At 45.5% G+C, this 23,731-nt stretch overlaps 1 protein-coding gene across 1 annotated transcript; it reads left to right on the top strand.

The window, feature by feature from the left end:
* The first annotated feature begins 13,495 nt into the window (after nucleotides 1-13,495).
* Nucleotides 13,496-22,615, top strand: LOC139349389 (ATP-dependent RNA helicase DHX8). Its single transcript, XM_070990148.1, has 23 exons — nucleotides 13,496-13,680; nucleotides 14,015-14,100; nucleotides 14,222-14,294; nucleotides 14,498-14,589; nucleotides 15,279-15,385; nucleotides 15,532-15,906; nucleotides 16,102-16,246; nucleotides 16,556-16,762; nucleotides 16,897-16,984; nucleotides 17,194-17,291; nucleotides 17,493-17,640; nucleotides 18,183-18,364; nucleotides 18,658-18,852; nucleotides 18,933-19,118; nucleotides 19,196-19,406; nucleotides 19,497-19,678; nucleotides 19,946-20,086; nucleotides 20,179-20,334; nucleotides 20,479-20,616; nucleotides 20,737-20,865; nucleotides 21,284-21,480; nucleotides 21,562-21,741; nucleotides 21,855-22,615. Exons 1-23 carry the CDS (start codon nucleotides 13,572-13,574, stop codon nucleotides 22,072-22,074), a joined length of 3,645 nt encoding a protein of 1,214 aa, XP_070846249.1. The 5' UTR covers nucleotides 13,496-13,571; the 3' UTR covers nucleotides 22,075-22,615.
* Nucleotides 22,616-23,731: the final 1,116 nt, after the last annotated feature.

Consider the following 23,731-nt stretch of genomic DNA (forward strand, 5'->3'; position numbering starts at 1 on the left):
CATTTGTGGGAGAATAATAATCTCATGATTGCTTTTAAAATGAGCCTACCCTAACCCGTGAGAGCATCAGCTAGACCCGCTCTAGACACACACACACACACCCACACACACACTCAAACAAAGACCACTTTTTGTGACTGGGTAAAGGAAGCTATTGAAGGATTCTCTCAGGTAAAAGAACATTTTCTAATAAATGATGATGAACCTTAGATGAAAAACCATTGTTAGCTCATCTTTTTTTGTCTCCTCAATTTACCATCAGCAATGAACCTTTTTTTCTGTTCTGTGTTCGGTCCTGGATCCAGATTGAAAAGGTGTAGACATCCAGGTTTCAAGGGTTTCAATCCTGAGTCTATCTCGGCCACAAAGAATCGTGCCCTCATTGCTTTCTTAACCCTAATTGAAAACACATTTCTTCATGTGTGCAGGTGGGAGAGTGTTGTCTGTTGCTTGGAGTGTTTGTGCATTGTGTTTGTTCAGGTTTGGAGCTGCACTGTATGGAAGCCCATTTCTGCCAGAAAGTCAGTTCTATCTCTGAAGTCCAACATCACACGTTTGCCTGAAGGGGCTTGAAAATGTGTGCACCCTCTATCATGAAAACCTTGATTCAGATAAGGAAAGAAATCCTCCAAAATCAGGAAGAGACACAGCAGGCTCGTCCACAGCAGACAGACAGGAAATAGATGTGTACAGAATACAAGATGACAAAATTAATTGTGTAGAATATAAACCAGAGAGGATGATGGGCCACCAGGTGTCGCTAAACAGACAGCTGAGCATCATCAGCATAGCAGTTAATTCAACAACTACATATAATAGCAGATAGCCAAGAACAGAGCCCTGAGGCACTCCAGATTTCACATTGGCACATTTTGTTGAAGTATTACTGAAGAAAACACACTGTTGTTACAGAAAAATAAGACTGTCACCACTTTAACCAAGAAGAGGAGGTTGATTGAGAAGCTAACCGATGTGTCTGATGGTAAACACAAGAGCACCTGGACAAAGTAATTCATGGTATTCATAGTTTAACCCTTTCGGTGGGGGCAGCAGAGCAGCAACCGGTTGCTCCTAACTTTCCATGCCTCCAAACAGAAATAATCATCATCTGCCAGCTACGCTAGTGCTATCACTTCACTGTGGCTGAAGCTACCTGGAGGGTCTCCGACGTCTAAGGTAACGCTAGCAGAGATGAGCTGTTCTGAAGGAAACATGTAGAAGAGAGACACTATCTGCAAAGGCAGAACAGTTAGCTGTGAGTGGCTGTATGCTAGGTGTGTAGCATAGGCTAGGCTAGGCTTGTGGCTATGCTAACAGGGCAGCAACAGAGGCTAAGCTCGTTTAAAGTCTAGTGTGTTGTGGACTTAGCACAGAGAAGGTAACAGTGAAAACATAGGAGAGAGGAAACAGAAATCAAGGAGGAACAAAGAGGAGACAGCGGCCGTCGATCTCATGGAAATCACATTTGGTCGTTTCTCTCTGTCAGAAATCAGTGAAACGTGTCGTGATGCTTAAAGAAAATGTGCAGCTTCCCCATGTGTGGCTGATGCATCGACTAGAAGGTTTTCAACTGGACTCCACTCGGACCTAATTGCTTGAAAACCTATGAATGGAAATAAAACAGAAATAAATAAATATATATATATATATACAGATATGCTATTACAGGTAAATGTAAATAAGCAACTTAATTGCAAAAAACATTAAGCATTAGTGCCTTATCTCACTTAATTTATACATTTCCACACGTTAAATACAGAATAAGCTAATGCCCACTGCTGTCATAACTCTTGTCTTAACAGGTAACGTATGTATTTTATTGCATTTAGCATAAAGCATTTTATAATCATATTTATTTAAAGCAACACAAAATTATGCAGTCCTTTTTAAAGCCATCATAACCCGCTATACCTAGAACTCTATACAGATAATATTCATAGTTTTATTATTCATTATTTCACGTTTGTGGCCAAAAGGAAACAGAATGTACTTCAGATGTAACTGACAAACCATCAACACCTTCTCATCTTCCTCAAGCATCATCAGATTCATGAATAGATTATAGAAAACAGACAAACTGAAGAGATAAATTATTGGCTACCAAACTCCGTGGCGTGAGGCTAACGTGGTAGCAGCAGTGATCTTTGCAGGGAAACTCTCAGATTATTTTATAGTTCAGCATCTTCAGGCTGCCTCTGTCGATGCATCAGACCTGCACATTTAAACTCCTTGCGGCATCTTCTCCATTTCTGTTTGTTAGCACGTTCACTTCTGCACCGTCCCGCCCCTCTCTGCCTCTGATTGGCTCGTACTTGTATTCCTTGCTGGGGTCGGTTTGGTTCAAGCATGAGGGGTGATGATTGGTCAGGATTAGGGTTAATCGCTTCAGGCAGCACTTAGGTTTGTTCTGTGTGATTTTGCCTCTTGGTCTCCAGTTTGACTCGACAGTGAGAAATAACCAAAATACTCATAAATCTAAGTGATGAGATACTCAAATCAAAATTCTGAGTTTTTATGTCAAAACTTTGAAAGAGGAAGTCAAGCGTGCTGCATGTAAATGTCAAATGTTTTTTCTTGGCAGAAATGGGTTTCCATCGAACAATCAAAACACACTTTTCAAGACTTTTTTTTATTTTTATTACTATATTACTCGGGCCAGCCTATTTTTATTTCAACAGTCCAACTTGATCATGTGATCCCAAATAAATCACATTTTGACTTTTCTCATAAACGTGCCAGAGTGTACAAAAACAGCTTCAGCTCTGACTGTCAGTAATAGTCTAGTCTTTGCACTTTCTCCCTTTACGGTCAAAGTGCCAGCAGCAATATCCAGCTCTCCCTCACCCAGTTGGCTAACGGTGTACATACATGGCTCCCGTCCAAGCCGGGCTCCATCCACACTTGGGTGGAGGGGCAGAGGAACTGTCTGTGTTCCTCCGTCCACAGGCTTTTCTATTTCAGTGTGCTTACTGTTTAACTCTTTGATGTACTGAAAGATTGGCATGGCTCGAACCAAGGCTGTGCATGTATATAGGCGTGTGCATGTGAATATCAGCGTCCATGTTCATGTGAGAGAACCGTGTTCAGTGTGTGACGCTTTGCTATGAACGTCTGTGGTGCTGATATCCGATCGACCTGCTTCACTCCCACCCCCCCCCCCCCCCCCCGAACCCCTCAAAAGCACCTTTTTAGGCCGCGGTATGTGACAGGAGCCTGTGAAGCAGAGGCCTGTCATAGACATGTATTATTTCCTTTGAAGAATGTAACTAATATTGTGTTCAGCAGGCTAACAGAGAGCAAAAAGCAGGCAGGGGGTCTTGAAACACATTCATACGTGGGAGTGGTGGAGTAGTAGGAGATGATGATGGGGGGGGTGGTATTAGTTCAAAAGAAAAGATGCAACAATCCCCACAAACAAAAGCCAGGCTGTTGCTCACGGAACAGCAGATTTTTGCCACGAATGCAGTTCACGGCTTTTCAGTTTTGTTTCTCTTTCCAAGTGATGGCCTTATTGATTACCTTTGTATCCCTCCTCTGCCGTCCCGCAGCGTGTTTCGTGGGAGGCTGGAGGATTTACGATGACGGCTTGCATGCTGGGGAGCTGATTTAGCGTGCCGGATGTGAGCAGTTTGAGGACTCCCGAGACTGATTTTTAGGTTCTGACTCAATCCAACATTACCACAGCTAAAATAAAACTGTGGAGAATATTTAAGCCCACGAGCTGAACAATGTAATCAAAGTGCCAAATCTGCTTATTGGGCGCATCATCGATTTTCATCAGGAAACGTTAAGAAACGCGTTCAGACTGTTTAAATTGTGACTGTTAATATTCTGTTTCACAGCCGTCGCTTGTGTGTCGTTGTGTAAATAGAACGATGTACTGATCGTGAGGTAACGCGACACCGCCTCGCCCCATCCCTTCAATCTGGCCTCTAGACTTCAGAATAGCTTTGAGTGGACACTGTCATTGTCCTGTTTTCAGACTGTTGCCTAGTACACCAAATCCCAAGACACAACTAAAAGCACTTATCGGTGGAACCGTGGCGAGTCGAGGTTTTTGTGCTGCTCGGACTATCTGCAAGGAGATTCATAGTCATGGGGATATTTTTGTAAACGGGTTGGGAAATGACATGCCTAGACAGCTAAGAATGTACACAAATGAGCTCATCTATTGATAGTCTATCAATCAGAGATATAGATCGCAGATTAGATGAATCGTGTGAATTGTATTGTGGTTTTGGGAAAAATATGCAATGTTTGTCAGGTTGAAAATAAGGTTTTGAATTGGTTCAGAACTGCTCAGGTTTGATAAACCGGCCTCAAAGGGTGCTTTCCGTCCTCTCTCGTCTCTGTGCCCTGTCCAACACGTCTCCCTCGTCCTCTGTCCTGTCAAGCATCCTCAGAGCATACACACTCACCTCTCTTGGCACATACAGTCCACAGGCCCACTGTTGTATGCAAAACCGGAGGAAATGCTCTCTGCTCAGCTAAAGGGATCAATTTATGAACCGTTTTCCGCTCTGTAGCAGGTCCAAGCCACTTTTTACAGCACCAGCAAATCACCAACAACCACCTCTAAGGTTTCATGTCCACTGGGAACATCTTCTTTACTGTACCACCTTTTTGCTCACAGTGTTTACAATGGAAAGAACTCAGTGTTGCATGTACAGAAAGCTTAGCATGCTTATAGTACGTACTTGGAAACTTTTAGCAAAAACACACTATGCTTCAGCGGCGTCTTCGACAGCAGGACCGATGTTTCACTAAAAAGCAGATACCTGGTGGACGCGACAAGTTCTACGTCTTGTATGCAGCAGTTGGTGCTGGTAGATGTTTCCATGTCAGACTTTATTTCTAGATGGGGTTATGTTGTACAAATGTGTATGAACTGTCTACGTGTCTGTATTCACTATTTCACAGTCTATTACATGATGAAAGGTTCAAACTGAAAGGAATGTTTACACACCTGTACAGAGAAGACAGGTGCATCGGAGAACATGATTAATCAAGGTGAAGTAAACAGATGAAGGGAGCGCTGGTGACGAGTTTACTCTGTCTTGGTTTAACATAATGATGCCGGTTTGGAGGTCTGGACACTTAAACACAACACCTTCTGCAAACCTTGTGTGAGTAAATATTTCAGCAAATTCAACCAACAGAAACAAACTGAAGTCGACCTCAAAGTCTGCAGCGGTGGAGATCTCTGGGTTAACTTTTCCTTTCTGCTTTCTTTCTCGAGGTTCCTGTTCGGCCTGCTCAGTATATTTATGACTATGGAAACACAGCTTATAACTTCACCAAACCAGCAGTAGATGTTTTACAGAACTTACAATAAACATCCGAATGAGCTATAAACCACAAACTTCAACAGCTAACACAACTACTTTTCTTACTTTTGTATCACTCCTTCAAGAGTTCCTTGCTTCACTGTGACTGCAGAGGCTGCTGGGAAAACTATGACGTGTTCTGCAGACACTCAGGGGTCACGACCTGACCGATCAGGATCAGGGTTAGTGGGAAGGTGCCAAAGACAGGATGTGAACGCATGTCCACCTGTTGTCACAGATGCAAACTATGATTCAGATAAGTCCTCTTATTTTATTTATCTCTGGAGACGTCTGGGAACAGCAGAGTGCAAGAGGTTGAAGGAGAGTCTGTCCCCCGTCCTGGTCCAGGACTGTCTTTGTATGTATGACAGTCCTGGATGGACGTCTCCTGACACCTGGACATCTCAGCCACTCAGCAGCTCATAAAATCCATTACAGGAAGGACGCTGAAGGAAGTCTTTGCTGCTCACAAAGGTGGATAAAAACTGTCAAAGCATCAAGAATCGCTTTGACTGAGAAAAGTCTCTGAAGTTAAAATCAAAGATGGCGCGGGATATCTTCTTCACTCGCAGTCTGGAGTGCTGCCCGGCAGCAGAGTGCTCAGTGCTGCCACCGGTGGCAGAATGCGTGTGATGGTGATTGACGTTTTAATGTGCAGCACGGAGCCATCTTTGATTTTAAACCCTTTGTATTGACCACGGATGTGTTTAGAGAGCTGGATACGGCGCCGAGCTGCCAGGTTGTCCTAGTGGTCACTGAAATCAAAAAATCCCCCGCAGTCCAAAAAAGTATTTTAAACCACCGTTATTAGCCTGAAAAACCTTTCAGGACTTAACTGCAAACAAGGTCAATTAAGACTCTTTAATTAATTTTTAGTCCACAAAAGTTTTGTATTTGTAAAACTTTTCCACAATGGCCATCTTGGTGTCCACTTACTTTTGTAAATTACTAACATTAGAGCTCTTTCTTGGAGTAAAAAGAACATTTTTACCACCTTACAAGTAACTAAGAAGCCTGTTTTCCGTCCTGAGGGTTCATATTTTCAACATTCTTCCTGTTCTGGATTTTGTGATTGACTGAAACGTCCTGGTTTGCTGGTACTGCGGTCCCAGATCAGGACATGCAAAAGGAGATTAGAGCGCAAACGAAGCCAAAGGGAGTCCAGATGAGCGTCTGTGTTGAAATCAGTACAGAGTTTGCAGGTTGGTCCTCGGCTGGAGTCTCCTGCAGAGCAGAGGACACAGGGAGGCACATGCCATTGGCTGTACTGAGCAGAGCTCCCTCCTTATGTCTATCCAGAGGTGCCAGATAATCTATATTTTCAGGTTCAAACAAGCAGTAGTTTAAAGTATTTAAAGGTTTATTCAGTTTACTTTTCTGCAGGATACTACGTAAACCCCTCATTCAACACACCCCAGCCTCCTGGTATCTGGTGCAGGTTGAACCAGACAATAGTGAAAATATTCTATTATTTTTGATTATATCAGAGTAATTATTGTTTAACTCTCAGATGAAATCTCTGACACAGACAAAGCAAAGGAACAATATTTAGGATTCATTTCCGGGAAGCACAGGAGCAAACAAACATGCAAGGACACACAGTCGAGCTTTAGGCGACGCTCTGGGCTCAGTAAACACACACTGTCTCGTCTCTCAATAAACGCAAACACACACCTGCGCAGGAAACATCCGAATATCTACTGTGATCTCCTCTCACACCACCCACGCCTTCATCACACCCAACCCCTTCTCACCTGGACCTGTCCTCCCCGCAATTACCCAATCCCCTGCCGTTCCTGAGCACCCGCCACCCCCGTCTTACCTCCTCTTCCTCCTCCCAACACGAGTCCAGTGGGTGGTGTGATGTCAGGTTTTTGTGGTGGGCTGCTTATGACAGGTCCAGACAATCAGTGTGTTTGTAAATGTCGATGTGTGATTTTCAAACCTTTGTTTATGGTCAGGGTTTTAAAGGAAGATATTTTTATGGTAATTGTCGCTGGTCTATTTTACTATATATTTATGTAATAAATATGTGACTAAATTTACATCTCACTGGCTCTTTTTGGCTCTCAGTTCTCCAGCCAGCTACGTCATGTGCTGGAGGGTTTTCATTAATGGACTAATAAATTAAACCCACAAAAACCTTTTCTTGTTATCACCTCATTGTCTCTGTTATGTGCGGCTGTATATGGAGTTTCAGGTGTCTGTCCGTAGAAATAAATGCCACGACGGTATTGAAGATTACAGCTGGAAATCTTCTAAATACAGATGCATCAGCGCGGTGTTTTATTATCCTGTGAAAGACGAACAGCACATTATCACTGCATCAACACTTCTCTGAAACATCATCCGCACTCCTAATGCAGGTTTCAGTGACTATAGATGAAAATGTAAATGTGCCCATGTACCATAATCCAAGATGAGCCCGTAATCCTACTTAGATTGAGGACAGTGTTTGCCAGCGGTGTGCAAGCACCTCCCTTTGGTGAAGAATATTTGCATAATTGAAAAACAATGTTCTTAACAGTTGCACGCAGCAAAAGGATGTAAAGTCGGTGGGCTGGAATAATGGCTAAATGAGGAGTAAACAAGGTTTGTCTGGTCAAATCAGTGTCGGAGTGGAAAGACGGGCGCTGGCAGCACTGCTCAGTTCATCAGCACATGTCACACCATATCCTGTCTGACTTATTGACAGATCAAATCAGATGTCTCTCAGAGTGCTGTGAGGTTTCCCAGCGAGGGACAGCCGGTCACAAGGCTGCGGCGGCTAATTCTTCAAGCTGGAGTGAGTCGTCGTCACAGATGGGAGGGCTGTCGGCCTGCACGCTCGCTCCAAAAGGGAAAGAAATTAGCTTAATTCAGTGCATCTCTGCTGATGATGAGTTGTTGCCCCTCAGTGAGCTCCAGCTGGTGCTGTTTTACAGAAAAGCTGAAAAAAAAAACCCACATTATTACATCTAGCCTGTAAATCCTCGTGTCATGGCTTTATGCTACATGCTTTCACTGCAAGTTGGGGCAATTTGGATTAAGGTTAGCAGCCGAGAAGCTCAGCAAATTGTGGAAAGCCTGTCATCAGCTCCCTGGTGACACCTTAAACTCGTACAGTACAAATATGGAGTAATGTGTCTCCAAGAAGCCTTGAGAGGCAAAAAAAAAAAAAAAAAAAACAGGCACGTGAAATGTGATTTATGTTTCTTGTTCAAACAAGGATCCAGTGCGACCTGAGACAGAAGAAAACAAATGATGATGTGGAGTAAAGGTCTGCGGTGACGGACAGGCTATGAAAGGTCACCTAAGAGCAACACATCCAGTCTGACAGAGTGTCGCCATCTGGTGGTCGAATGAGGAAGAACTTTGTGACCAAAAGGTGAAAAAAATGTCAACTTTTATTATCATGTGAGAAAAACGTGTTTGTTGAAGCTTGTGCAGAGGAAATTACATGAATGTGTGCACAAACAGACAGTAAACATAACAAATGCTGAATACAAACATTTTGATTTAAGCTTCGTGACGAGGCAAAATACAAAATTCACTGACTTCCAACAACAAATTTGGATTGAGGTGCCTTTTTAAAGCAGCGTTAATACATTTTTGGCCACTGGGGGGCAGTGGAGCCACCGCTAAACACAACATTTTATGACGTTATGGTAAACTACTTTTGCATGTATTTACACATCCAGCCGACACAAATCAACGACAGCATTAATTTGGAGACGTGCTTCTGACCAGCTGACGAATTTTAGCCTAAAATATCCAGTGAACACGCTCATGTTTTAGCTAACATGCTAACTCCTCTTTAAGTAAAAGTCCTGCATTCAAAACGTTACTCAAGTGAAAGTGTGTAAATATTATCAGCAGAATGTATTTAAAGCATCAAAGAAATGTTTCCTGTCAGTATTTCCAGATTAGAAGAAGCAAAAACACTGAGCTAAAAGGCGCTAAAACGCTCCAGAGTCCGCTGATAATCCTCTTCTCATAGTATGAGTAGTCATCTGAACTCTTGTCAGTGTAAAAATATTGATTAGTGCAGCTTTACAGATAATAACTAACAGAAATGATCGACACTCAAAGGCTTTGTCTGAAATGCCGCAGCAGATCGTGAGCTTTGAGGTATTTGTTTTGACGTGAGGATGAAAGTTGTGACATCACTCTCGTCCCACCTTCTGTGTCGACCTGTAACCAGATTAATGCTGCGGGTGACCTGCGAATCACTGCTCTCTGACTGCATGTGCACAAAGGCAAAGCTGCTGCACTTCGCCGGGCTCTGACTCATCTGGAGAAGTGTGTAATTGGGTCTATTAGTGTGCAGCAGGAGATGTGAATGACTTGAAGCTGCACTTCCTGCAGAACACAGAGTTTTTCATGAATTTGGTGTGGGCAGGGTGGATCTTTTCACATGAAGTCCGCCATGTGGGTGGAAGCTGTTGTGGGGGCTGTGATCTCACAAAGGCAGCTTTTCCGCCAACCAATCCCTCGCTAGCTGTTTGGACGATAGCCCGGCCCCCTTGGATCGCCCTCCTTCTCTGCTCTCATGTGTGTCATGCACACACACACACACACACACACACACACACACACACACACACGCCCTCCCTCTCTCACATACACACACTTCATGCTCCGTCACAACAGGAATTTTCCACTCAACAGCAGGAGAACATTGCAGCCAGCTGCGCTGTCAATTGCAGTGTATGGTTGAATCCCAAAGACTGTTTGCAGACAGCCCGTTTTATTCCAGCCTGCTTCCTCTGGCTTTTTCCTCGTGTGAATAGCTACACACATGCGCACACATCCGCAGCTACACACAGTACACGGTGTGCTGTACATGTTCTGTGCATGTGAGCCAGCAGCCGAAGCTCCTCGCCTCCATCTCTGTGTGGACTTCCTCCCTCCAAACATGGCGAGGAAGAACTTTGAACATGTGTGTTTGCCAGGACAGTGGAGCAGGAGAATGCAAATCCTAGAACCAGGATCCAAAGGGGACAGGACAGCCTACTAATGCCTCCCCCCTCGGCCCCTTTCTCTCCCTTGTACACCCCTCCCCTCCCCCAAAAGGACCTTATGTGGACCAGCTCCAACAGTAGCTCCCAGCCAGTCTGTCTCCCTCCTTTGTGTCATCGCCGCTCTCCATAGAAATCATGCACAAACTCTTGAGAAGATCAGGGACAGCTATGTGCACGTGGCATGCGCTCTGTATGCATTAGAGGCCTCTTATATAAGCGTGAGCCCGGCCCCTCCCCTCTCCTCCCCTCACCGTCGCCCATACATTTCCCTGCTTCCTCTCCAATCAGGTCAGGTGAGGACGGCGGAGCGGGAGAGCTGCCGTGGTCAGGTGAGGACAGCTCTGAAAGTATGTACATAATGGTGGAAGCCTACACCGCGCGGGGGAACGAGAGGGAAGCACAGGGAGTGTTTGGGGAACGTTTTCTAAACACTGGCTGGATCCAGTGTGGATTTATGGAAGCAGCACGCCTGTTTCAACATCATCTTTCTGCTGGTGTTAATTACTGTGTGTTATTTCAAATGGACACTTGGTCTACTTCCAAAGACACCATGTGGCCAAAAGTATGTGGACACTCCTGTCCACTTTGGCTCTGGGGTTTCATGGTTTGAGCCCTTTAAGGGAAGAAGAATGCTTCCATGTTTTGAGAGCTAGGACCAGGGATGGGTTTAGCTTAGCACAGAGAGTGAAAGCAGGGGGAACAGTTAGCTTCTGATGTTCAATAATACACCCACCGCACTAGCACCTCTGAAGCTGGATTTATAGTCAACGCTAAAGGCTAAAGGGAGTCCCACCTGCCTTAAACAGAGGAAAGCTGAAGTGAAATAAAAGAAAGAGTGAAATGTTCAGAGAGGAGGCTGCTGTAGCCCTCCGTCTCCCAAAGAGACGTTCAACAGTCGATTGTGATCGAGTGTCCACATACTTTTGGCCTTGTTGTGTACATGCTCTGATCTTTTGGCAGCTTTTTTAGATTAATCTTAGCTGCAGAAGGATTGCATACGTTTGGGGTGCTCATTAACTCCAGAGTTCTTTGTGAATTGTATTACAGGATACTTTGGAAATAAAAAAAATGCATCAACTTGGAAAAGACGCAGGACCGAGGAGAGCGACCTCCTGGGACCGAGGCTTTTCCGAGAGAATCCATTACTGTCTAAGTCAACATAGGAGGACATAAAAATGTAAAATGTATGCTTTTAAAGAAGCGAGATGGGGAATGTGAGAAAAGACAAGTGAAGCAAACGTAATTACCAAAGATTACAGCGGTTCAGCGCTCATCCAGCGTGACACACCGCAGACGTTAGCTCACAGGTTAACTCCTTCTTAAAATGGTGTGAACGGAAGGACTCGCCAAAGGTTTCCTGGTTGAGCATCAAGCAGAAGTCAGTTAAATATGTGGTATGCTTACAGTTTGGCAATGAGGATTAAATTTAATAAGGAGATTAAAGGCAGGGGGTCTGAGAGGAGAGGGCCGAGGAGGCACCGGCAGGGAAATATGGAGGGTAAACATACAGAGGACAGTGTGTGTGTGTGTGTGTGTGTGTGTAACGCTCCATAAGGTCAAAGTCAAATGTATTTATAGAGCTCTTTAAAAATAAACCTGTTTGTGCCAAAGTGCTTTACAGCAAACACGATGACTATCACTACAGAAAGATTATCACAAAACAAGAGCTCTGAGATGCGAGCATCAGCACACAGTGTGCACGAAGGACTCGTTCAGGAAGTGGAGGATGTGCTGGGAGCTGTATGGAGGGTCATCCCAGGACGAGGACAGGAAGACTGTCCTGCATACCAGCTCGTACTCCCAGTATAAACACCATACAGCTCATACGGTGCGTTATGATGACCCTGGCGGCGCGCAAAGTGGTCCAATGTGTCTGCAGCCTTAATTTAGGGGTCCACTCTTCTCCCTCAATAAAAAACTTCCAAGTCTCCATGAGTCAAAAACAGTTTGGTGAGTACAAAGTCATGAATCAAGACTGTGTGAAGAGACACTTTGTGCTCTGGCCAAGATAAAAACTCCATGCAAACTCGAACGCTCAGTACTCGCAGCAGAAGCCGGAGCTCCTATGTCTTGTGTGTTTTTTAAATTAATTCTGTTGTTGCGCAGCACTGCTTCTTGTGACTCCTATTAAGAATCTGATATACTCTACATCTCCAAAAGTATGTGGACTGCTTGCAAATTACACCCATAAGTGATCATTAACTTCTCATTCCCAGACCAGCGGCATTAATGCAGTATGGCGCTGCAGCTGCTTCTGCGCTTTGGGTGAAGATTTCGGAGCCTGATTGCAGAAATTTGCTCTAAATGACATCAGGAACAATTCAATTCACCCCGAAGGTGTTGGCTGGGGTCGGTTCAGGTGTTCTGTGCAGACCAGTCAGGCTGGGAAAACCATGAACCTCATGTTAGTGCATGGGGGAAAGCTGGAAGCACACTATTATCTAATATATCACTGCATGTTGAAGCGTTCATTTTTCCCTTGGAACTTGCCCAAACCATGAAAATCAGCACAAGACCGAAAGAACAGCTGTCCACATAGCTGTGACCTTATAGTGAGGCGCGCTTTGGTTACATCCGAGCTAAATGGAATGAGTGACATGTTTTTCTACGTCTAAAATAACTCAAAACCATCAGAGTAAATAAATTCTTCATTGTAGTGCAACAAATTATTTAGGCAACGTGGCAGCACTGGAGATCTGCAGACCTACAGAACATAAAACATGAACCATTAAATGAGAGAAGTTATGCATGCATTTACACACAGTTGTATAAGATGTCGCACATTATCACATTTTAGTTAAAATCTGTTGAAATATACATCGAATATTTACACAAGCCAAATGCACCTCGTAAAACAAGGACCAGGGGCCTAATAAGGGAGAATAGGTCAGTCTTTATTTTACTGTGCTGAACTGATACACCTCAGAGACACTTTTGATTTGATGATCGCTTTCTAAAATACAGATTTCGCTGCTGCCAAAAACCAAAATGACGAATTGATATCTCACAGTAAAAACCGCGCATGTTGTTGAGACATAACTAGTGTTTATATTGGAAATTAATTAGGAATTTTAGCGCCATCGTGCGACAAGAATGGGCAAGACTAGTGGTGGTGACGCGCTGATCGGGTAAACCAATAGCGAAGCACGTTTGTGAGCGTACGATACAGAAGCGGAAGTTGCCCACGTCCAATATGTCTGCTGGCATCTAGTTTTCGTGAACACAACAAGACTCGTGGAGGATGGCAGACGGCGGAGTTGACGAGCTGTCACAGCTTGAATATTTGTCTCTGGTGTCAAAGGTCTGCACGGAACTCGACAACCATCTGGGAATAAGTGACAAAGATTTAGGTGTGTATTTTGTGGCCGCTCTAAACAAAAAAGCCTGATGAACTAGCTAGCTTATGCTAACTAGCCGTGGTTAGCTAGCTACAGTGGTATGTGTTTACACTGTAAACTGGCTTGTTTTTTCAATAGATAAAGTTCTTTCCGCGCTGTTGCCACCCAAAGTATAACGTTAACAAGATTTTTTGTCTTTTCGTAACATCTCGACATAGCCAGAAGCGAGTTTCAGAGTTTCAGTGATCGAGTGAGTTTCGTTGAACGTTTGTTGGCATTAGCTGTTAGCTAGCTTTCCTAACGGTTAATGTCCTGTTCGCTGATGATTTGTTTCATTGTTTCGCAGCTGAATTTGTCATCGACCTTGCTGAAAAACAACCCGCCTTTGATGGATTCAAAGCCCTTTTGCTCCAAAATGGAGCTGAATTCACAGTAAGTCCAACGCTAAACGCTGCACAAACAGTGATGTAAGCTAATGCTAACAGTTAGCTAACTCCACTTCGGATCTAAGTTAACGTTAATCGGTGTCGTGTGTTTGTCATGGTCGTTTTAGGATTCTCTCATCAGCAATTTGCTCAGGCTCATTCAGACTATGCGACCTCCATCCAAGGCATCTACGAGTAAAGGTAAGTTTGATGTCACATTCAAGGCTTTTACCTTGAGAGAGATTTTCCCCTCAAACTGTGTAATGTTAACCTGTCTGTTGTTGAAATTTGTGCTGTTCGTCATGTCTGTAGTTTCCTTGTACGATGCTATGTGGTGTTTCCTCAAGTATTTTAATCTTGGGAAGGATCAAAAGTACAATTATTGAACAACTGTCCATTTTCAGCCTCGGAGGCTTTGGTCAAGCCGAAGACAGAAAAGGAGAGGCTGAAGGAGCTCTTTCCTGCACTGTGCAGACCAAATGATCCAGCACCAAATGTACGTGACTTTAACACTTTATTTGTCGGTGATGTCTGTTAGACTGGTCATGCTGCCAAGACCATTAATTAATTACGCAGAATTAAACCTGAAAAGAGTCAGTGTCTCCTCTTTGCAGCATTCTTGTGCTGCAGTATATTAATTCATTTGAGCTGCTTTGAATTTGCACATTGTACCTGCACACACTCTTCACAAGCAGAGTTTTCATGTCGGAGAAGCCGGTCTGAACTCTTCTCTTTGTAATCAGACTGCCAGGAGGACGCTGTGTTTAAATGGGATGAGAGGAGTAATGTGATTGTCCGTGATTGATGGCAGCTCGAAACACTGAAAAAGATATGATAAATGGAGCTGCCCGTGGACACGAAAAGTTTGCATTTTAGTGCTCATTACATCTCTGCTCAGCCCTCACAGGGGGTTACTAACTGAACTACAACCCTCTGGTGAAGCCAAGATTTCTGCTAATGTTTCATGAATAAAGCACAGCGTTGTGGAGACTATCTGTGCGGCACGTTTTTCATTTTAATTGGATGGAATGTTGCTGCCGCCTTTGGTGAAGTTTAATATTAAAATCTGCCTTTGTGAGTAGAATGAAACATTTATATAATTGAAAAACTAAACACAAACATTAACCAGTGAAAGCTGAAAGGTGGTGTGCTGTAACTTTGTTTTTGCCTGATTGACTTTCTCAGAAGCTGCTGGATGAAGATGATGTGAAAGTAGCAGCTGATGCCATGAAAGAGCTGGAGATGTTTATGCCCAGTGTCAGTGGGACAGACACAAAGAGCAGCAAGAGCAAGTAAGACGCCTTCTCAACAAAAACATCTGTGTGACGTTTGTTTTGTTTAATGTAGGAAACACCACACCACAACCAGGAAGTATGCATTTACTGTATGAATTCATACAACAGACTTTAACTCATGATGTTTCTGCTTATTCCTACAGGCCAGAAAAGAGCAGACGCCACAGCCGTAGTCGCAGCAGAAGCAGAAGCAGAGAAAGAGACCGACGCAGAGACAGAGACAGAGATCGGGAGAGGGACAGGAAGAGGCGGCATCGTTCTCGCTCCAGGTCCAGGTCTCGCTCCAGAGACCGTGAGCGGCACAGAGAGAGGGATCGCGGCAAAAGACGAGACAAATCTTCCCGCTGGTCTGAGCGCTCGCCGAGCCCCAGAAAAGACCAAGACAGAGACTCTGACCGCTGGAAGGACAAACATGTGGACCGTCCTCCACCTGAGGAGCCTTCTGTTGGTGACATCTACAACGGCAAAGTCACCAGTATCATGCAGTTTGGATGCTTTGTTCAGCTGGAGGGACTCAGGTCAGTTTGAAGTCATCAGAGTGCTGTTATCAAACGATTGAACTTAACTCCAGGATGGCAGCTGAGCCGAGTCTGTGCTCAGGTAGCAAATGCGTTCCTGTGACGTGTGATATGTGAAGCATAAGGAGGGAACTGTGTTTTTCAGTCTGTCATTCTGCTCGTCAAGTCAACCACGCTGTTGTTCTCTGTCTGCAGGAAACGATGGGAGGGTTTGGTCCACATTTCCGAGCTGCGCAGAGAAGGCCGCGTGGCTAACGTGGCTGATGTTGTCAGCAAAGGCCAAAGAGTCAAAGTCAAGGTGCTCTCGTTCACTGGCTCCAAGACCAGCCTGAGTATGAAGGTAGGAACAGACTAACGGAGCAGATTTCTGTGTAATTAGTCTGCATCAGAGTAAACGAGTTGAAATCAGAAGGAAGATGTTCAGATTTCTTTGTGTGATCCTGTTTGGAAGATGGAGAGATTGATAGCAGCATTGAGGCTTAATTAAAACAAGACTGTGTTTAACCTGATATTCCCAGTGAGTCATTACCAGCTGAATTAGTGATTAAGCTTCTCAGAATTTCCCGGGAGAGATATATTTGGAAATACAACGTTTTATCCTCATGGAATCTTCTCTCAGGCCACACCGTTATCTCCTTTTCTTTGGCAGGATGTGGACCAGGAGACGGGAGAAGACCTGAACCCCAACAGGAGGAGAAACGTCGGCCCAGACGGAGGGGAGGAGATCTCCATGAGGAACCCCGACAGGCCCAGCAACCTGAACCTGGGTCACGCCCCTGAGCTGGAGCAGGACGACACCCTGGAGCGCAAGAGGCTCACCAAAATTTCCGACCCAGAGAAATGGGAGATCAAACAGGTGGGTCGATTCAGCTGGGACTTCTGCGCACAGTCAAGGTGTCAGAAGCTGCTTCGGCCTCCGAGGAAAACACAGGATCCCTTCGAAGGCTCATTATACCACATGTCATACTCAGAGTCTTTGTCTGCCCTCAGATGATTGCTGCCAACGTCCTGTCCAAAGAAGAGTTCCCCGATTTTGATGATGAGACAGGGATCCTTCCTAAAGTCGATGATGAAGAGGGTAAGAAGTTGTTTTTCCACCATCACAGAATCATGTACCTGCTGTGTTAGCATGCTGGTGTTAGCATTGAGCTCAAAGCAACACCTGGCCCTCATACAGTCTCACAGAGCTGCTAGCATGGCTGCAGACTCTCTGTCTTGCATTATGTTCTTATGAAATGTGACTTGGAGTGGACTGCTTGCTCACTGATCTTGTTCTCCGTCATTCAGACGAAGATTTGGAAATTGAGCTGGTTGAAGAGGAGCCCCCGTTCCTGAGGGGACACACCAAACAAAGCATGGACATGAGCCCTGTCAAGATTGTCAAGGTAGAGTGAAGGTTTGGACACGCTGTCACGTGTCCGGCTCAACACGCAGGCACTGGATGAAATGCACAGTTCAGTTCAGACTTAATTTTAATATCATTTTGTTGACTCAGGAGCTGTTCAACGCTCATTTTCAGTGAATGTAAATATCTGCAGCTTAATCAAACACAAGTGGCCTGTTCCTGTGTTTCCCTCTGCCCGTAGAATCCAGATGGCTCTTTGTCTCAAGCGGCCATGATGCAGAGCGCTCTGGCGAAGGAGAGACGAGAGCTGAAGCAGGCTGCTCGGGAGGCAGAGATGGACTCCATCCCCATGGGGCTGAATAAACACTGGGTCGACCCGCTGCCAGACGGTTAGAAATGACTTCATGTGCACGTGTAATGGATTTCTAAGTCACAGATGTTGACGCTGAAGTACGATTCATAACATCAGCGCGCAGCCATAAAACATCTGCCAGCTTGGAATTAGCATATTAATCAATTTAGCCTCCGTCTTCAGATCGTGCATGAATATATATTGAGTTTTATCTTTGCTTTTGGCACTCGAGCTTTGACTATGAGAATCCATTTTGGAATCACTGCGTTTGCGCTCCTCTTATCAAAACCACTGCCCAGTGTGAGTCAGACATGAGGTTTGCTCTTTGACGGCAGGCAGCACCCCTCAGGCTCAGCAGCACTGGCGATGTTTATCCGGCTTCCTGCAGCCCCACGTCTGGCCGGATGGAACAGTCTCGCCATGTTTCAGTGTGCTGATATGCTCCTCGTGGCCTGAGGCGGTCTAGTCCTGCCACAGCCGTGCGGACCTGCTAGTAGTACAGCTTTAGATGGGATGAGTGTTGGTTGAAGTGTTTTCGTCTTCATCGTCGAGCACTTATCTTGTTCTCCTCTTTCACAGCTGATGGTAGGCAGATTGCAGCCAACATGAGAGGCATTGGCATGATGCCCAACGACATCCCGGAGTGGAAGAAGCATGCTTTCGGAGGCAACAAGGCCTCCTATGGCAAGAAGACGCAGCTCTCCATCCTGGAGCAGAGGGAGAGCCTGCCCATCTACAAGCTGAAGGAGCAGCTCATTCAGGTCCGTCACCAAGCCGAAGGGAGACTTTTCAGAGGTTTAGTCGGATGCTTCACACGGGAGCTTTCTAATTGATTCTGATGAGGTCCTACTGAAAATGTGATTATCCTCTAACAAGCAGATGTTGGTGCTCAAGTAGATTTATGCTCTGAATGGAAACATCTGCTGAAGGGAAGTCAGCAAATTTACGTCCCTGAAGAAATGTGGCTAAAGAAAAAAAAACTCTGCACCACAGTGCAGGCGGTCGCATCGTCTCGAGGTTCGTTACATCTGCTGTCTGTGTTAATCCGTCACAGGCTGTCCATGACAACCAGATCCTGATTGTGATCGGAGAGACCGGGTCCGGTAAGACCACGCAGATCACTCAGTACCTGGCCGAGGCAGGTTACACCACCAGAGGGAAGATCGGCTGTACGCAGCCCCGTCGTGTGGCCGCCATGTCAGTCGCCAAGAGAGTCTCTGAGGAGTATGGATGCTGTCTCGGACAAGAGGTGAGTCATCCGTCCTTTAACAGTTAGCAAACACTTAGTTTAATCTCAAAAAGGCTAATACCATTTTTCTTTTGTTCTAGGTGGGCTACACGATCCGTTTTGAGGACTGCACCAGCCCTGAGACTGTGATCAAGTACATGACAGACGGCATGCTGCTGAGAGAGTGCCTGATCGACTCCGAGCTGGGCCAGTACGCCATCATCATGCTGGACGAAGCTCACGAGAGGACAATCCACACGGATGTGCTCTTCGGTTTGCTCAAGAAGGTAAAAGGAGCAGCGTTTGTGTGTTCACACGTTCAGTCAGCAAGTGGAGGAGGCGCTGAGTGTGTTCTGTCTCTCAGACTGTACAGAAACGCACCGACATGAAGCTGATTGTAACGTCAGCGACGCTCGACGCCGTCAAGTTCTCTCAGTATTTCTATGAAGCGCCCATCTTCACCATCCCAGGAAGAACGTATCCGGTGGAGGTTCTCTACACCAAAGAACCCGAGACAGACTACCTGGACGCCAGCCTCATCACAGTCATGCAGATTCATCTCACCGAGCCTCCAGGTATGCTTTTAAGATCTTAAACACACAGCGGCTCTTTAGACCCTAACGTCAGTCCATCTCAAAGCCCGTCCGTCCCTCGTCTCTGTCCAGGTGACATCCTGGTGTTTCTGACTGGACAGGAAGAGATCGACACCGCCTGTGAGATCCTGTATGAGCGGATGAAGTCTCTGGGTCCTGACGTCCCTGAGCTGATCATTCTGCCTGTTTACTCTGCTCTGCCCAGCGAGATGCAGACCAGGATCTTTGACCCTGCGCCCCCAGGCAGCAGAAAGGTGACCACCTTCAGCAGTAGTCATTCAAACATATGAGAATATAAACTATTACGGTTCCTGTACCTAAACCGGCACATTACAACATCTTTATCCATTTATAATCTGTTTGATGCACGGCTGTCCAAAAATATGCCAGTCTTTGTGTGTCTTGTAATTTTGCCCCAGTCATCCTTCAGCTGGTGTCATTTCTAAAACAGCATTAGGTCCATTTCATGTTTGACTTTTGTTTGGATCTAATAAAGAATCGTCTTTTTTTGCTTCCTTCAGGTGGTCATTGCCACAAACATCGCTGAGACGTCTCTGACCATCGATGGAATCTACTACGTGGTGGATCCTGGCTTCGTCAAGCAGAAAGTGTACAACTCTAAGACTGGCATTGACCAGCTGGTGGTGACTCCCATCTCACAGGTAGGATGTTTTTAGTGTTGGGAGAAGAACACCAGATGTTTGCTGGTGTGATTGAAGCCGTCTTACTGGATTGTTTAACACGTGTGTTTTAGGCCCAGGCCAAGCAGAGGGCAGGCCGAGCCGGCAGAACAGGCCCGGGGAAGTGCTACCGGCTCTACACTGAGAGAGCCTACAGGGACGAGATGCTGACCACCAACGTGCCTGAGATCCAGAGGACCAACCTGGCCAGCACCGTGCTGTCTCTGAAGGTAAACACAGCGAGCTGCGCCTCCTCACGTCCGACACAGGAAGTGATCTTTGACGGTTCAGTTGGAGCTAGACTTTAGATTTTCATCAAACCATTAACATAATGCATTGATGTGATCTCCGTATATTCGTGTTTCCTCTACCAGGCCATGGGCATCAACGACCTCCTGTCCTTTGACTTCATGGACGCTCCTCCCATGGAGACTCTGATCACCGCCATGGAGCAGCTCTACACTCTGGGAGCTCTGGATGATGAAGGCTTGCTGACACGGCTGGGAAGGAGGGTGAGGAAGCTTTTAGCTGCCGGTTTCCTTCAGCTGCACAAACCAACTTTGTGGTTTGATTAAACTTTATGTGTCTGTGTGGTGGCTTTGTTTTGGTCATCTTTCTGCTTTCTTCTCCAGATGGCTGAGTTCCCTCTGGAGCCCATGCTGTGTAAGATGCTGATCATGTCCGTCCACCTGGGCTGCAGCGAGGAGATGCTCACCATCGTCTCCATGCTGTCTGTGCAGAATGTCTTCTACAGGCCCAAAGTACGCCCGCCACTAAACTATGTTTAACGTGAATTCATAAAAAGTTGGACGGTTTCTAGTAAAATCGAAGACCCAGGTCAGACTTCTTTAGGATCGTGGACAGTGTTTTTGTTTTGATTACAGTCGGTAGAAACTAATAAATGAATATCTCTAAGGTTTTGATTTGCTGTGTCTGTGCAGAAAATTAATAACAGCTTGAAGTTTATTATAAGTTGACATGAATCCATACTATATTTTTTATTAACTGTCCTGTTTTGTTGAAGTATTTTCTGTCCTGGGCAGAGAACATGTTGAAAACACTGATTTCCCTTTTCTTTTCCTTTTCTGCTGAAGTTCATTTATCATCTCATGACAGGTTGTCCACGTCACACAGTTCTTTAATTGTTCTTTTACTCTGATTTGTTTTCTTGTGTGAAAGGACAAACAGGCCTTGGCCGATCAGAAGAAGGCAAAGTTTCACCAGCCTGAGGGAGACCACCTGACCCTGCTGGCCGTCTACAACTCCTGGAAGAACAACAAGTTCTCCAACCCCTGGTGCTACGAGAACTTCATCCAGGCCCGCTCCCTGCGCAGAGCCCAGGACATCCGCAAACAGATGCTGGGCATCATGGACAGGTGTGATTGTGAGGGCGACCAGGCCGAGCCGCACATGTCCGCAGTCTGAAACTTCGTGTTAACACGCTCTCTCCTCTGCAGACATAAGCTGGATGTGGTGTCTTGTGGTAAAGCCACCGTGCGGGTCCAGAAAGCCATCTGCAGTGGCTTCTTCAGGAATGCAGCCAAAAAGGATCCTCAAGAGGGCTACCGGACCCTGATAGACCAGCAGGTGGTCTACATCCACCCGTCCAGCGCTCTGTTTAACCGGCAGCCTGAGTGGTACGACAGCACCGCAGCTCCACCTTTTAGCAGCCAAATGGGAAATAAATGTCCTTTTTGTCCCAGTTAATTTGTGAAAGTAAAAACAACCAACCCGCCTCTCTTTCCCTCAGGGTCGTGTACCACGAGTTGGTGCTGACCACCAAGGAGTACATGCGGGAGGTGACCACCATCGACCCCCGCTGGCTGGTGGAGTTCTCGCCGGCCTTCTTCAAGGTGTCCGACCCGACGCGCCTCAGCAAGCAGAAGAAGCAGCAGCGCCTCGAGCCTCTGTACAACCGCTACGAGGAGCCCAACGCTTGGAGGATCTCCCGCGCCTTCAGGCGGCGTTGATGTGCGTGACGCCACGAACGCTGAACGAAAATGTTTTGACAGTGACGCTGAGGTCAGACGCTTGGTGCTGGACCAGCACAGCGCATGTGATCAGAGGTTTTTCTCATCGACTTCGAGCTGTTTATTCACTCCTGCTTTGAAGTTCTGCAGTTCCTCAGTGATTTAATGTCGTTATTCTAGAGAACCAGAAACCGTTAAACAGAAAGAAAGCTTCACGTCTGTCCTCTGAGACAGCAGTTTTAACCACAAGCGTCTGTGAGGACGTTCTGCACAACAGTGGACTGTTTATATTGACTGTAAATTGTAACAGCATTAAGTTTTGCAGAGTTAAGGTCCTGATAGAATCATAAAGGCACCTTCATGTGTCACCAGTCTGTACTCTGGCGTCAGACTTTGAGGGAACAAGCATATGTGTTTGATAGATTTTGTACCATAACTGAGACAACTGTCACTCCCTTGTATGTGAGACTGTTGCTTTGCTGAACTTTCAGTCCAACAATGAAAATGTGTCCTCATTAAATGCAAATTTTTCTTAAACCTGTCGGTTTGTGTTGTAAACTTTGAAACAGAGGTAAGAGGTTTGAATTGAATTGTGGTCTAAAGTGTGAACGTCTCCTCGTTCAGTAGATCTATTTGCAGTCGCTCCACAGCTTCATGAAGTCATCAGAATTAATTAGTGGAATTTCTCGCCTTCTTTGAGACCATCAGCTGTGTTGTGCAGAGGTAGTGTTGGTATACAGTAAGTAACTATTACTTCAAGACATGAAGGACAGCCTGTCTGCAGAATTTCAAGCCCAGATAAACGTTTCATAGAGATCAGCTGGCAGACACCTCTCAACATCAGCTGTAGGTGAATCAGGCCTTCACGGTCTAAATGCTGCAAAGACACCACCAACGAGGGAGTCACACAAGAGCTCGGGCCAAGAAACACAAGGAATGGACCTCATCATCATCATCCTCATCCTCTTTGTGAGTCACAGAGAAGGTGAGCAGATGGTATCTAGAAGCAGGAGGAGGAGGTGTGATGGTGTGGGGGTGCTTGCTGGTGATTTATTCAGAATTCGAGGCACACTGAACCAACATGGCTGCACGGCGTTCTGCAGAGGTTTGTTTTTCAGCAGGACAATGACCCCAAAAAACACCTCCAGGCTCCGTCAGGGCTGTTCAAGAAGAGAAGTGATGGAGTGCTGCTCCAGATGACCCGACCTGAACCCGGCTGAGATAGTCTGGATCTTTCTGATAAACTGAAGGATGTCGTGCTCCCCTGTGGGCTGGGAAAATTCTCCTCCTTCTTCAGATAAATGGACTCTTAAAAAAGCCTCTTGGATCAGTTGAAAATGCATCATCGCAAAGCTGAAAACAGGCTGTTTTTCTGAGCTCATCAAACTTTTTAGAGATATGTGGTTCTCACAGGACAGCCACGCTGCAAGCATATGATGATCTTATATAATATGATGCACTGCTGTAGATCAAACCAGCCAACAGGATATGAAGAAGTTCAAATGAGCTTAAACATCTGCAACAGTAATTAATCATCAAACAGCAGATGGAAAAACACTGACTGGGACTTAGAGTAAATTTTGCTGATTATATTTACATACTTTTACTTTAGTAAGGTTTTGAATGCAAGACTTTTACTTGCAGTGGAATATTTCCA

This window comes from Chaetodon trifascialis, chromosome 21, assembly GCF_039877785.1.
Source record: "Chaetodon trifascialis isolate fChaTrf1 chromosome 21, fChaTrf1.hap1, whole genome shotgun sequence".
Taxonomy (NCBI): domain Eukaryota; kingdom Metazoa; phylum Chordata; class Actinopteri; order Chaetodontiformes; family Chaetodontidae; genus Chaetodon; species Chaetodon trifascialis.